This window comes from Pseudopodoces humilis, chromosome 3, assembly GCF_049639895.1.
Source record: "Pseudopodoces humilis isolate 2021_Gansu_Grassland_sample_001 chromosome 3, ASM4963989v1, whole genome shotgun sequence".
In the NCBI taxonomy this organism is placed as follows: domain Eukaryota; kingdom Metazoa; phylum Chordata; class Aves; order Passeriformes; family Paridae; genus Pseudopodoces; species Pseudopodoces humilis.
In genome coordinates this window covers 15,446,007-15,460,953 of record NC_142202.1, presented here as the reverse complement: position 1 = coordinate 15,460,953, position 14,947 = coordinate 15,446,007, and the positions used below count along the sequence as shown (strand labels likewise).

General features: G+C 44.2%; 1 protein-coding gene across 4 annotated transcripts in view; it reads right to left on the bottom strand.

Moving 5' to 3' along the window:
- Positions 1 to 4,602: 4,602 nt before the first annotated feature.
- The window catches only part of LCLAT1 (lysocardiolipin acyltransferase 1), a 111,810-nt gene continuing 101,465 nt past the window's right edge, over positions 4,603 to 14,947 (bottom strand). For all 4 annotated transcript variants that reach the window (XM_014252970.2, XM_014252969.2, XM_014252968.2 and 1 more), the window contains one exon: positions 4,603 to 8,758. In XM_014252970.2, coding sequence (XP_014108445.1) covers positions 8,250 to 8,758 — 509 coding nt within the window. In that variant the 3' untranslated portion in view covers positions 4,603 to 8,249. The remainder of the gene's footprint in view (positions 8,759 to 14,947) is intronic.

The following is a 14,947-nucleotide window of genomic DNA, read 5'->3' as shown; positions in this document are numbered from 1 at the left end:
CTTGTAGCTTCCTTCACTGTTGGATTCAGGCTGAAGCAGGGCAGAAGGCTCGACCCAAAGTGGTGGGATCTGCTCTGACCTTCACATAAGCAAACTGCTCTGCTTTTGCACCCAGGCTGTGCCTCTCCTGACAGGCTGTGGCTGCCACTGGGCACCACCTGAGGAGAAGTCTCCAGTCCTGCTGAACCACCTGGGATGCAGGAGGTGTGTGACACGTGCCACTGGGCAGTGGCAGAGCCAACAGTAGAGCCCCAGGTCTTTCCCCCAAGGTCCACATTCCCCCTCAAGGGGCCACAGATCTGGGGCCTGTCCCAGCCTGCAGCAGAGGACACCAAGCCCCATCACTCCTTGCCTGCAGTGCCCTCCTCTGCCTCCCGTCCTTAAATGATGCAGAAAGTCTGCTAAGGACTTTCCTGCTGGAAAGACTCAGCAGGAAGCAGCTAATGCAACCTCTCTTATTCATCCACGGGACTGATGTCCAACGGGTAATAAAACCACAGGCTCCTTTCTCATTAATCCCTAATTATGCTCTCTCTCACTCACAAAGTACTTTCTGTCATTAGCAGTGGAAAGCTGAGAGCCTGCCTTTAACCTTCACATGTTGTGAGGAGGCAGACCTGAACACCTTGCTGTGATCTTGCATAAAACATCTGCTTGTGCTGCCTCTCAGGGGCTCCTGGAAGAGAATCTCCCTTTCCTCAGTGCAGGCAGAAAGCAAAACCTCTAGAGGAGCACAGCATCTGTAGAGGGGCTGGAGATGTCCACTGGGTGTGACACTTGACCACAGAGTGACTGCAGGATCAGGCTTGCCCTTGCCCTACTGCAAGAGCCCTGTGATGGACCAGAGTGGCCTGAGGCAGCTGTCCTGCCCCTGGGCACTCATCCCAGTGTGGGAGTAGGGAAGGAGACCAGACTATTCTGAGAGCTTCAACACCTTAATTTAAAGCCAGGCTGGGCATGAAGGCTGAGGCACCCCATGTTCTGAGACCACGCAACATCCTTCACATGGAGCAGGAGCTGTGAGAGCAGAGATCACAGCTGAACATCAGCCCCCACTCCCAGTTGTGCCAGACAAAACCCCACCAAATCAGGAGGATGAACTCCTGGCAGGGTGGGTGTGCTGAGCACATGGTAGGGATGGCCCAGGCAGGCAGCTGGGTTACTGCAGCTGGAATATCCAGCCAGCCCTCACTGCTGCTGGCCATGTGGAATTTGCTGCCATTATCCTGCTGCATCCTGCACTCTGCTGTCCACGATGGGGGGACTTAGTCCCAGACAAGGCCTTGGAGGCCAGGAATAATACCTGTCCCAGATGGACAGGCAGCATCAAACCCACAGGTGAGTGTTAGAGCCTGATGCCAGACACAGCCCTGGACTGCAGTAAGGGTGCCTGTGCTCTGTCCCTATCCTTGGCTCACAACACTCACAGCATCTCTGATAAGAGCACCAAGGCCACCTGAGGGCTCTTGGTCAGCAAGTCTTTTCCCAAGTGCTCCTCTCTGGCTTCCCAGCTGCTGGCTGAAGCTCTGGGATCCTGTGGGATGATGGTCCGTGCCTCTTTGTCCTTGTGTTGGCCATGAGGACCTCACATTTTTTGTGCAGATGAACCAGCTGGCAGGTGCCCACACCAGAGCCCAGTGTGCGTGAGGAACTGGATCCAGTCCCTGTCCTTGTGTGTCTCTCCAGGGACAGATGAGTGCAAGGATCCTGCAGTGACAAGCAGTCCTCAACTGCCTTGTGAACTTGCCCAGCACAGCCTGATCCACACAGGACAGTGGCTCCAGGATCATTGTTCTCCTGCTTCAAGCAACAGAGGCTGTCCCAAAACCTTCCCATCTCTTGCTCCTGGGAGAGAGAGATAAGAAGGAAGGTACAGAGCAATAAAGGAATCAGAAAAGTTTCGTTTGCTGCCAAAAGAGGTTGTTGAGGGCATTTCTTTTAAATGCTGGTTCTTCTCCTGCAGGGACTGGTGTTAAGGCATGTGAGAAGCAGCACAAGTTCAGATCTTGACCTGCCCATGTCCAGGACCGTTGTCTGATCCTCAGGTGCTGGAAGGTTTCCCTGCTGTGACCTTGAGACTGACCCAGCGACTGATGATTTGTGCCCATCACAAAGCACCAAGGAAAGCCCTGGGAAAGTGGGGACCTTTGCTTAGGTAGCTATAAAAAGGGCACTTGAGTGAATTGAGTTCAGAGCTGAGTTTCAGAGAGCTCTTTGAACAGCACTGGCAGGGGGTGCAAAGCTGTAGGAAGCAAACCTCGGGACAGACCAGCAGGCAGAACAACTCCACTTGAATCATTTCAGGGGATAATTGGGAAGGGAAACTAACTGTGCCAGTGCGGGGGGGGGGGGGGATGATGAGGCAGTTCCTTGCCAGGAAGGTGAGGGAGTACCTGGCTGCCAGGCAAAACATGGATTGCATAAGGCAGCACTGTTACAAGTGATTTTGCAAGCTTCCCTGGAAAGGTGAGTAGCTTCCCAGCCTGCCAGTGGGAATCCAACTGACAGTGAGGGATTATTCTGTCCTTAAAGAACTCAGGGTCTTGCACAGCTGCCAGGAAAATAAGGAGGAACCATTTGCATGTCTTTAAACACAGGACATCAAATGAGGAATGTGAGCACAGAGAGGAGACAACACCCTGAGCAGCTAAAGGGACACACTGTTGTGTTGGCAATGCCAACACTGGTGGGCAGCCTGTCAGGTAAGAACAGAGAGAGGCTCCTGAGGCATTCCAATGATCCTCCTGGGAACCACCGCTTGGAGGATGTTCTTTCTCTCCTCACTTTCTCAAAAAATGCTGAAGACTTTAATACAGACCTTTTCCTTCAGCCTCTAAAGCAGGATAACACACTCCCAACAGCACTGGCAGGAGCCAACACCTTCCCTAGCACCTCTACCCTGTTATCCCTAACATTTCCTCCCCTTTGGGTTCTGTGTTAATCTACATCCATTCCTCTGGCTCACTGGACACCCAGCAGTTCAAAGAGCAGAGCAAGCCTTGAAGGAAGGAGAAGAAATAGTGCAGGGGGGCAGAGGGCATGACCAAGCAGTGATGTTAGTGCCAGGTTATGGCTCTGCAGAAAGCTGTGCCTCCTGCTCCTCCCACAGCATCTTCTCGTGCTCTCACACCAGGCAGCAGCTTATCCTCCTCTGCTACCTGTCCTGGGGATGCAGAAGCAATGCTGAGGCCTGAGCCCCTTTAGCTCTTCTCTCTGGTAAGGCTGAAGGTGCTTCTCTGCTCCCTGAAGCTGTGGGTGAAGGGGCCCTTGCCTCCTCCCTCAGACAAGCAAGACAGAGAGAGAAATGCAGGGAAGAGGCTGCTGACCACCAAAACCATTACACTTACCTGCACCTGCACATCTGCCTCTCTCATGCAGCCCAGCATGAAGCATCTCAGGTGCAGCACTCTTCCCTCTTCTACTGAGAGCAGCAATGCCCACCTGAGAAACAGTCTTTCCAGACAAATACCTCCAAAAGAGGGGATGACAAACCATCTGGAGGCCCTACTGCAGTGGAACAAAGACATCTACTTAAAAACTCAGGGCCTAATATCCACTCCTGATAGAACTGCTTGCCCAGCAGGACAGAGGCAAACTCTCTCCCCCTCACATGCCTCAGCCCAAACCCTCTAGGGTGAGTCACCCAACCATGTTACAAGCACAGACCATGCTCCCTGCTCCCAGAAGCATTTTTTGGTTGAGATTGCTTGCAGCGTAATTCAAAGTTCTTATCTCAGGAAATAAGACCACCTTTCCCCCATTGTATTGAACTGAAGAGGAGGGGTTTGAGGCAGCTGGAGAGTGAAAGCTTTGGCCTCCATTACTAATGTTTTCTGTAAGAAAAGGTAAGACAGAGAAATAGAGAGGAAACCAGGAGGAAGATATAACTACTTTCCCAGAGTGACAAGCCATTAATTTTGACTTTGGGGAAAGGAACTGAATGCTCTGAGCATACATGGCTCAATATAACTTCCAGCTGCAGAAACTGCTGTCAGGTCTGTTTCTTTCTTCTGCCACAGGATACCTGCTGGAGATGTGAGTATCTCCCTAGGGTCAGCACAGCAAGGCTATTCTCCTTGGGTAATGAGGAGCTGAGAAACACAGCCCTTGTGCCTCCACACTGGGTTAGCACTCAAGAAATGGAGAAAGAAATCAAGGGGCCTGTAACCTGAAGTTACATTAAAGAAAGGTCTTCTAAAAATGTGAACCTTGCCACAGATTGCTTCTTGTGTAAGTACTTACGTGGGAGGTAAGAGAATACAGCTAAAATGGAGGACCTACCTACCTATCACTACCTAAGACAGGCTATTCTTCAGCAATCCTGGTTAAGCAGCACAAAAAGGCTAAAGCTGAGCTATAGTTCTTGCACAATCAAAGGTTTCTGTACCTCTTTATGTGAAGAAGCTGGAAGGGAGGGTAGAGCCAGACACCCCTTTCCAGCCTCCCACGGGGAGATGGGGGGCTCTTCTCCCTCAACAGCCACAATCCATGAGTCAAGCATGGAAATAGACACCAGTCTGCCCAAGCCAGCCAGCCATATGATTGAAGGCAAGGTTTGTTCCTCACAGGTGCAGTAAAAAGGAAACAACAAAATTAAACACATGCAATACTTCAGCTCTTTATTGTTGCTGTAGATTAACTGGTACATGGTTAAAACATTCTAATAATATCATCAGTGAAATCTGAAAACTAAGGCTTTCTGTAGGTTTGTAGTGTCCTGGTGTTTCCTTTCACACAGTGCACATATAAAATCAAGTTATAAAAACATAGATCTTTTTCAAACAATACCGATTGATGCAACGCACAAAACTAGGAACTACGTTTCCTATGATCAAGACAACACCTTACAGACCAGCTTTGGGCCTTGAAGCTTTGAAGTCAAGAGGAAAATGTCTTGGTCTGACATCCTGCTACCCAGATGAGCCCGATGACACACACAGATGGTGGGATTTCAACCTTCTGTTCTGAGCAGAGAGAAAGAAACCCCCTGATGCTGATGAGGAAATACTTGATTGATCAAAGGGGAGCAGCATCCTTAAAGCACAGCCTTGATCCTAAACAATGCATGCAAGACCCAGCAAGACCTGTAGGCCCTGCAGACAGAGCTCAGAGGGGCACCTGCTGGGACCACAAGGAAAGGTGAACTGGAGCAAACCTGCTCTCACTGAGTGAGATGAGACCCAGTGCCAATCCCTGTCCCATGGAAGAGGGCTATGTGATTCCTGGAGTACTAGCACCTTTATCCCATCAGCATTGAAAAAATTTCCAAGTGATTTACCCAGCACAGAATCACAGAATGATTTAGGTGGAAAAGATCACCGAGTCTAACTGTAAACCCAGCACTCCCAAGTCCACCACTAAACCATATCCCTAAATGCCATCTCAGTGATCTTTGAGAAGGGAGACAGGGTAGGAACAAAGCAGTCTCCAAGAAATCTGTGTATGAAAACCTTTTGATTAAAAAGCTACATTTTCACCAGAGGGATAAAAAGCATTCACAGAAAAATCTTCCCCCAGTTGCTTAATTGCTTTTTAAACAAAGAAGCTTCTCTATCCACAAAACTTTTAGTTTTTAGTCAACATTTTTCCCATCTTGCATTTCTAATTGACCTGGAAAATGATGCACGTAATCTAAACATTTACATCAGACAAAAAGCCAACACCCTTCCCTGTGAAAGGAGGATTCTTCACTTTTCATTCACTCTGCATCATGGACTTGGGCATGGCAAACATGACATTACCAGCTGACAAGCAGATTATTCTTTCTCTTTGATCCAAACACATGAGAGAGGAAGATGAATTACAGATTTTGCAGGATGTTTTTACCACATTATAGTAGGTTTGGCTCCAGCTGGGAGAAAATGCCTTGTAAGGGTCAACGATGGATTGCAGTGACTTCATTTTTAGAGCCCAACATTAATTACACAGAGACATAAATCCTGTACAGTGCCATGACCAAGACTCACACTGATGTTCCTGGTACATCTTATGACACCACAAAGTTCTCTGAACGACTGAGAAAAGCATAGCTGGTATTTTATGTCACCAACACATGGAACCTGTCCTCTAAAGTCATTCCTGAAGACGATGTTAAGGCTACTGGAGTAGGCTGGCTATGGTTACTCCTGGTATGAAAGCACAGCCGTGGCTCAGGACAGACTGGAAGAAGCCTTTTAGGTCTCCTCTGCATTAACCACAAATGAGGTTTTTAGGTTTTCCCTTGCAGTGGGTTACCTGAATGTGCAGGGTATAAGCTGAAGAAAAACCAGGTGGAGGTTTAAGCTGCAGCCATGCCTGTGATATCACAGAACTGCTTTAAAAAAAAGACGTCAAGGCGCAGAAATGACCTCCTTCCACTCATGACAATGCAACACCAGTTGTCAGGTACACAAATACAAACATGAAAAAATCATTAAGAAACATGACCCTAAATATAAACCTACTTTTATTTATTTTTAAGAAAAAAGGGATTAAAAAATTTGGAGTAAACCAGATGGCTTCAAGTAGTTTCCGCATAATAAAGAATTAGTTATTATAAGCATAGATTAAAAAAGACTTGTCACCTTGCAAGGGACAGTTGAATAGAGGCTGGTGATTCATTCAAAAAATGGTCTTTGAAACAAACACACTGGACAACATGCTTAGTGTTGTAATTTAGAAGCAAACAGGTGTGTCCACCATGCAGACCAAACACTTGAGATACGCAGCACAGTACGAGATACATTTTACACTCTGGACTTTCACATTTCACAGCAACGGCACTCAACAAATGGAGCCAGGCCATCTCTGTCCTGCTCAAACAAGCCCTCATGCAATAATAAACAAATATTTAGTAAGTCAGGAAGGTTTTGCAGCAATACAATTGATTGAGTTGTCTAAAATTTTGCAGGTTGCAAACCAATTTAACCTGATAACACAAAGTGTCTCCAAAGTGCTGGGAATGCTTTTGTCTCTTTCTATGTGAGCATGAACATTACTTTTATTATATATGACAAGGGATACACTTGGAAGTGCCCTGTCATTAAGCCTTTGGGTTTTATGAATGTCATGAAAATAAGGGAAGGTACCAAAAGCTGCGAAGGAGGTTGAAAAAGTAATGACATCATCAGGCAAACAAAGCCAGTGTGCAAAGGGAAGATGCAGCTCTTCCCTAAATCTAAAACCCATTTCTTGTACCACCAAGAAGAGAATAATTGCATTTCAACAGGTCTATCTGACAAGCATGGAACAAGCAGTCTTCCTGCTTGCGTACATCGACTTGTGAAATGCCAAAGGAAGCAATGTGAAAACCAAAATTAATACTAAAAAAAATTTAAAAAAAGAAAAAAAGGTAAAAGGTGTCTTGCCTACTTTGAAAACTAAATAAAATGTTTTTAACCAAAGAATGTCTACAAGGATACAAGGAAACCTTTCTGAAAAACATTTTCCAATTACTCAGAGACAAACAGCTATTTTTGCCTCTGTGAGAAAAAAATATCAGTAAAGCAACAAAAAACCAGCTCCCCTATCCTGCATGCTACAGTAGGAACATGTCTCCCACAGCTAACAGGGAGACTAGAACAGTATGAAACAGTGAGAGATAAAAACTTAGCTGTACAGGTCTATTAAATAATCAACAAACACTTAAATGGAGGCAGAGTGAGCACTGTACTGCTTTCTGTACTATGACACAAGACTGCAAGGCTTAAAAATCCTCCTGAGTGACCAAGCCAGAACAATTGAATAGTTGGTAGGTTCAGTAGTGTTTGGAAAAGCTTATGCAAAAATATCACTTCAAAATAAGTTTGAGTATTTGAAATAGGAAACAGAAAAACAACAACTTCTCCTTCAACTTTCACCTACCATCAAAACTCACCGGTTTTCCAAATTCAGTGCTTACTTTTCACCAATGTGACTCTAAAGAAGTCATGCATTTGCCTCTCTTTGCAGAACTGTTTGGGTTTCTAGATGAAACTTCAGTGCACGTCACATTTATTAACGTCCTTATGATTGTTCAGTAATCCAGCAATTTGTTTCTTAATGACAGCAGAATGCAGTTGCTAGCTGCTTGTGAGAGCAATGTTGAAATTACATTCAGAGATTAAAACCTACCATTTGCACATGTAGCAGTAACATTTTTCCTTCTCTTCACAGAGTCATGTGCAAATGTTTAACAATGGCGATAGTAAAAGACAATTCTCATGCAAAAATTGTTCCCTGTGCATAAAATTTGCAGGGCATCTCAAAACCACCCTTCCTCTACCCTGAAACTAATTGATTTTTACTTTTGTGGCGTGAAATTTCTGTTGCTTTTTAAAATACCGATGGCAAGCGAGTTCAATGAGTTCCAGCCCACCAAATATCTTTTGCTGCACAACGAAAAAGACGATCATGGCTGCAAAGTACCACTGTGCAAAGCTGTACAGGTACAGCAGAGCGAGCATTCCCAGCGGGAACACGGTCCAGTAGAGGAGCGAGGCACACTTCACCGCCAGGACCCTGAGCTCGGATTTACAGGGCGGGACGATGCTTTGCCCTGCTGCACTGAAGCGTTTTCCGCCTTCGTAGAAGTGTCGCAGTCTCTCCTCTTTCTCTTCCCAACGCTGCCGGCACCAAAGCTGCAGCTCCTCCTTAGAAGTGGGCACTGTCTCTATGGGGTATCTCTGGACGTGGAAGTGAATCTCCTTTGGGAAGTTTCCTCTCAAAAGGTGCTTCTCTGTCTGAGGAATGTTTTGGGGGTACGCCACAGTTATGTCATGGATGGCATCAAGATTGTCACCTAGAAGAAAGAATTGGGGGGAAAAAGATCAATACAGATTATGCAACAGTCAGAATACTAAACTGCTTCGAGACATGATTGAAAACTATCAAAATTATGGCAGAAATCCCAGAGACACATTAACTATGCGGACTGTGTTTCATCTGCTAGAATATCTAAAGGCTCAAAGGTCAAACTTTTCCCAATCATTGCCTGTTCTGAATCTGAACAAAAAGCTTTGGGAACAAGATTATACATACTACAAACTAATGCAGAATTACAACAGTAAGAGAATTAAGTCAAATGTAAAGGAGAGAAGAGGCACATCTGGTCTTGGATAACGAGCGTTGTATGTGAGTCTGATGTTTAGGTCTTTGGGTAAAGGCAGCATAGCTAACCATTCAAACAGCAATTGCAGATTAGAAATTCAAGGGGCTATTGATGAAAAACCCCCTGCTCTTCATTAGTATGCCCGATTAAGCCAACATTTTTGAAAGGATATCAGTATTGCCAAAGCAGGGCTTGCTAGAGCATCCTTGTACTAAGTGTTTTTACATTTTGTGCTTTCTAAATACCATCTTTATCCCCAGCCTCTGAACAGACATTCTTTTTAGATTTCATAAAGTAAATTCTGCTAGTGTAAAACTGATCTAAAAATAGGCATGCGGTGCACTGGACGTTGCATAACTGTTAAGTTCTGCCAGCAGTGATTTATGTTGCTGTTTTTATTTGGCTGGCTGGCTCAGGGCAAAATAGAATTGGAGACTAAAAGCTGTCTCCAGTTGCAGCAATTGAAGACTTTTGTTCTCACAGATGATGCCACTTCTTGCAAAGATGATCAAATCCTACTCTTTAGCCCCACTCTTCATTTTCATTTCCTCTCCTTCCGTGGCATTTTGGTTTTCCTTTACAGCCCTAAAAATGACAGGGCCAGAATAGAAAGTTACTTTAAAAGGCCATGTTCAAAATGATGTATCTAAAGTTCAACTCCAAATATCACATGAGGGGGGGGAAACCCTATTCAGCCTTTCAGAGTATTTTATAATTGTGCTGTCTTGAAACAATCTTTCTCGGACAGTTTTGTGTGGGGTTATTTGGGGTTTTAAAGAGATTTATATGGCTCCTTGGAGGTCTATCAGATCAAAACTCAATATTCCATCTTTTGTCAAGCTCTGGGATCACCTCCAAACTGAGAAGAGAATCCCTGTGTTCTGCACAGGTAAAACCTTTCAGATCTCTTTCCAACAGATGCCAAAACTGATCACGTCCTAGAAACTTAGCTCTTACAAAAGGAAATAATTGCCAGCCTGTTGCACCTTAGCACAAAACATTTTAGTTTTGAGAACAGCTTGCATTTTAACTCTCCTACTCCAAATACTTCTACCATCAGATTTACAGCCATCCTGCAGGACAGACATACATCCCTTAGTTCCTGGCCCAACGAGGGGAAGGGCTGCTACATAAACCTGCACGAGATTTCCATCTCTTACACCGTCCTTCCTCCTGATCCTCCATAGCTACCTGGGTCTAGTGGAACATTAAACCTATACACTTTACCCCAAAAGGGAGGCTAGAAAAGTCCAACCTTCCTGATATCCCTGCATCAAAAAAGACTTTCATGAAATGAGTTTTTGGCCAGATGAGTTTCTTGCACATCTTGCAGTCATTCATGTCTGGGCAGCTAAACTATCAGTCTGCCAACTACATGAACTACTTGAAAAATCAAGGCTTTACACTTAAGGGCTACTGGCATACAGACCACAGGTAAGAAATCATCAGATCTGCTTAAGACACAGATTTTCTGACTCTGTGAAAGCAGGACTGCACTCACATAGCTGGTCTTGTCTCTTTAGCATGCAGATATACTTCTCCCCATGAATTCCTGACCAGAAATAGGAAAGCCTCTACTCCTTGCCTATGGATCCACAGCATCCCCAGACAAGATACCTTCCAGCTGAGCTTCTCACCAGACTGTAGAAGACTAGACTACATTATGGCTTAGTCAGTGACCCAGAACAAAGCTCAAAGAGCAGCACAGAGGAGGGTGGATGTTACTGTTTTGACATTACACGTGGGGAAATTGAGGCAAAGAATGATTACATGGCATGCTCTGTGTGTCCAGCTGGAACCAGTATCTCCTAATTCCAGCTGCAATGTTCACCAGTGAAATACACAAGAAGAAACTTCAAAGGTATATTTAGCATATCTGAAAGAACAGAAATATTAAAAATAGAGAAGACCAGAATACCAGGTTTCATATGCAAGAGGCCACTTGCAAGGGTCATCCATATTTAATAACTCCATACAAATGGCAGCCTGAAGCTTTAATTCCCTGGCAAGGCAAGCTATAGGATAATATGCTAAAAAGAAGAAAAGTCACCACAGAAGACAAAGGTAGAGTATTCACAAGAAGGGACAAAATTCCCTTAGGCAAGGTTTAATCAGGCAGCTCTGAACCTGCTTCCTTTGAGCATCTTTACTGTCCCTTTCCCTGTGAAGTTAGGCTGCTGTCTCCGCAATCTAGAGATACCTAACAACACGTTTCACATCCACAGCAAAGTGCCAGTCAACCAGAAAATCCAGTGATCATAAGTGAAGACATGGGGCAGTCACTGACTTAAGAATGTTTTTTCCACCTGAATTTAAAGACCTGCTTCAGCAACCTGTTTCTGCTTGTTTTGAAAAAAAAAAAATCCCTATGAGAAACCATATCATTCTATGTCTCTAGTGGGTCAAAAGAGAAGTAAGCAAACATGTCTGTTCATAGCTCAGAGAAGCTGACGAAGACAGAACACTTCTTGCAATATTTTCAGTGACATCTGAGGGATCATCTTTATCCTGTGAGTACCCATGACCCCTAGAGAAAGGAATGAAGGACAAAGGAAATCAAATAATGTTCAGAGATTTGCATCTGAAATCTAATTAAGCTAAGAAACTGCCATTAAGGCTAAAATGTCAGGCAGGTAGCCCAGCTCCTCAGGACAAATAGAAACACCATTTTCAGTAGCTTTACAGTCCCACGACTTTCTTCCTGCAGTAGTAGAACTATGTATCCTTCATACCCAAGAATAATATTTTGTCCTATGCTTTATAAGAGCACCTCAGAAAAGGAAAGCTTACAGCAGTGTTCACGAGTGAATATAAAGTTTATTTCCAATTATTGTTAAGTGGCTGTAAACTGCATGACATGCAGACGATGATTAATCCATGTGGTAGTCTCCATTTGGGGATGAAAAAAATGCCTCAAAAGCACTATTCTTTAACTTACTGAACTTTCTGTGCCCCAATCAAAGTTTTTTATATTTCAGCTCCGTTGATACACGACATTACTTCAGGCGATTACAATGCACAGCTGGTTGCTTTGGGCACTGGACTCAGAGGTGGCACAGGGAGAATCTGACCAGGCTCAGGACCAAAATATCAGCATCAGAGAAAGAGGTGTTGTTTTAAAAGACACTTCCAAGGAAAAATGAGGATGTTTTCTTTCACTACACCAGTTGTTCCCTCAGAATTTTTATCTTGCAGCATCTGGTAGCCCCATACAGCTCAGTTTCTGCAACTCCCTGTCCCAGCAAACCTGACCACACATTTCCAATATGCTCACACACAATACATGTGCACTATATATGGGCACAGCCAGATCTTTTATCTCATCACCTATTATAAAACTTTACAACCAAGAGCCTCTTACTAGGTTCAAAATAAAGATGTTACAAATAAACTGAAAATTACTTTTTGTTGTGTGTTCAATACCAGCACAGTGTTTTTATTCTAGCGAAAAAAAACCCTGAATGTAAAAGGCAGGATTAAATTATTTTCAGCTTCCTTCAAATCCATTTACAAAGAGAATATTGCAGTGTAGCTACAATTGGAGACAACTGTCAGAGGTGAAGCTCAGCCCTACAGTACAATCCCAAGTAAGCAGGATGGACCCAGCCCCTGGTCCTGGATGGATGGGCCCATTCCCTGGGCTAAAGCTTTGCTTGGACGCTCAAGCACAGCCTGTTCCTCAGTTCTGACTCACACCAACCACAAGGACATTTGCTTGCTCCTACCCAGCGATGCTGAGCAAGCTCACTGTGAGACAAAGGGATCTGTACAAACAGGGACTTGAGGGCCAAAACAGTGACTCAGAACAGGAGCTCTGAAAGCCAAAATGACCACCAGTGAGCTAAAAAGGAGGATGTCCTCAAGGCAAATCCATGCAATGAACTGCTCAGACTCTCAGCAGCCTCAAAGGTGAATTCTAGTCTCCTTGGCATTAACAGGGGTGCCTATTACCCATTTCCATCCCTAGCAAGAATCTCATCAGCCCTAATTTGTCCTACTTTGGTTATCATTGACATTCCTTTAAACCTCCCAAGGATTATACTGTCTTTTTCCCTGCTCTGATCCAGCAGAGAGGATGCTATTCTTAACCAGGGTACATCACAGAACAGCAGCTGATGAGCTGCTGAGCCACCACGGGGAGAAGCGCATGGAGATGCTCTCACAACAGAATATTCATTCTTAAATTAAGCTGCTCTGTTGAAAATGGGACCTATATGTGAGGCCCTTGTCCATTCCACCTCCCAGCTCAATATAACTGCTTTCTGCTGCAAAGTGACATACCTGTCCCTTAATTGCACAGCTCCAGATATTTCATATATTTCCAGGCTTCCATTAAACACTGGCTGTCACTCACCCACCTATGCCTTGATATTCACCCTATTCACATTACTCAATAGGAGGTAGCTTGGCACTTTTGTAAATAAACTGATCAGCAAGATAATGAAAGAAAAGATGGAAACAAGCAGAAGAAAATTTGTTAGCTTATACAATATCTGAGTATTGTATGTTAGTCTTAAACAGATACATTTTTGGGCATTAAAACAAAAGCCATCTAAAACTGCTTACTGAGAAATATTACTGTCTCAGCTCATGAGATTTGAGTGATTTTTCTTTGAGAACACAGATCAGGAGGGAGCAGCTTCAAGGATTTACAGCTCCTCCTGGGAAGTATCATGCTTGTGAGGATTTAAAACTTCAGGCAGCCCTCTTTAAAGCAGCTGTGTCAGTTGGGGTTAATCTAAATCACTTTCAACTCAGTAGTTATTGGAAATCTTTTTTAGGTAAGTGTAGCAATCAAATAAGCAAACAAAAAAAGACAGAATGATAATGCTGCTTTGATTAACAGAGAAGAGTGATCCTGCATACCAATTCTTTCTATACCTATCTGATTTTGCACTGGCATTGTGGTACAAGGAGAGAGGAAGACCTTCCACCTGCTGACACTAAGGAGTTAAGGACACTGCACCCCTGGTCCCTGAGGGTGGGAGCCAGGGGAAAGGACAGCTCTGTCTGCTTTCTGCTGCCCAGCAAGAAGGAAATGTGCTCTGGGTGCTGCATACAGGAGTAGAGGACTACTGGCATCCCATACAGGTACCTCCAGCCCAGATAATACAAAGATCAAGAGATATAAGGACATCCTCACAGCTATCAGCAACCATTACATGTGCTTAATTATTTTGCTAAATACATTTAAATCACAGTTTTGCAGCCTGATGCTACATCTCATTAACATGTAAACAATACCACTAACTGAAGCTGCTGAGAGAGTGATGGTGGGGAGGGAGATCTGCTTTGACTTTGAAATCTCTGAAAATACATCATTTAATTATTTTAAGGCCAGACAGAATGTTATCATCATCTAATCTGATCTCCCAAATGACACAGGAGCTTATGCAGAATGCTTTCAGTTTTGCCATGGGATGTAGTGAGACAGACATTCCACACTGCCCTAAAGCTTTTACCATGAGATAAGCAATTCCCCTAATTATTCAGAGAGGCATGTATGTGTCTGTGTGCATTATTTTTTTACTTCTACTTCCTGACCATGTCATTTGGCTAAATTAGAGAGCTGTCTGCTCACAGAGGTGAGTGGTGGTATGATCTGTCCACCTTGTAAGTTGCTCCTGAACAAATTAAACCTACCTAGTTTCTGAAATCTTAATATAAAACATGATTTTTAAAGTTCAAATCCCTTTAGTGGCCCTCTGAATGAGATGAACTCTTCAAAGCATGGATGCTGGAACCAGTAGAATTTTCCAAAATGGCCTCATTAAGTCCATATGTAGGCATCTAGTACTAACATTCCTACTTGCTTCTTGTTCTTCCACTCTTACCTGTGACAGAGCCTGGGATTCTCAGGCTGGTGTCTGCTGATTGGTT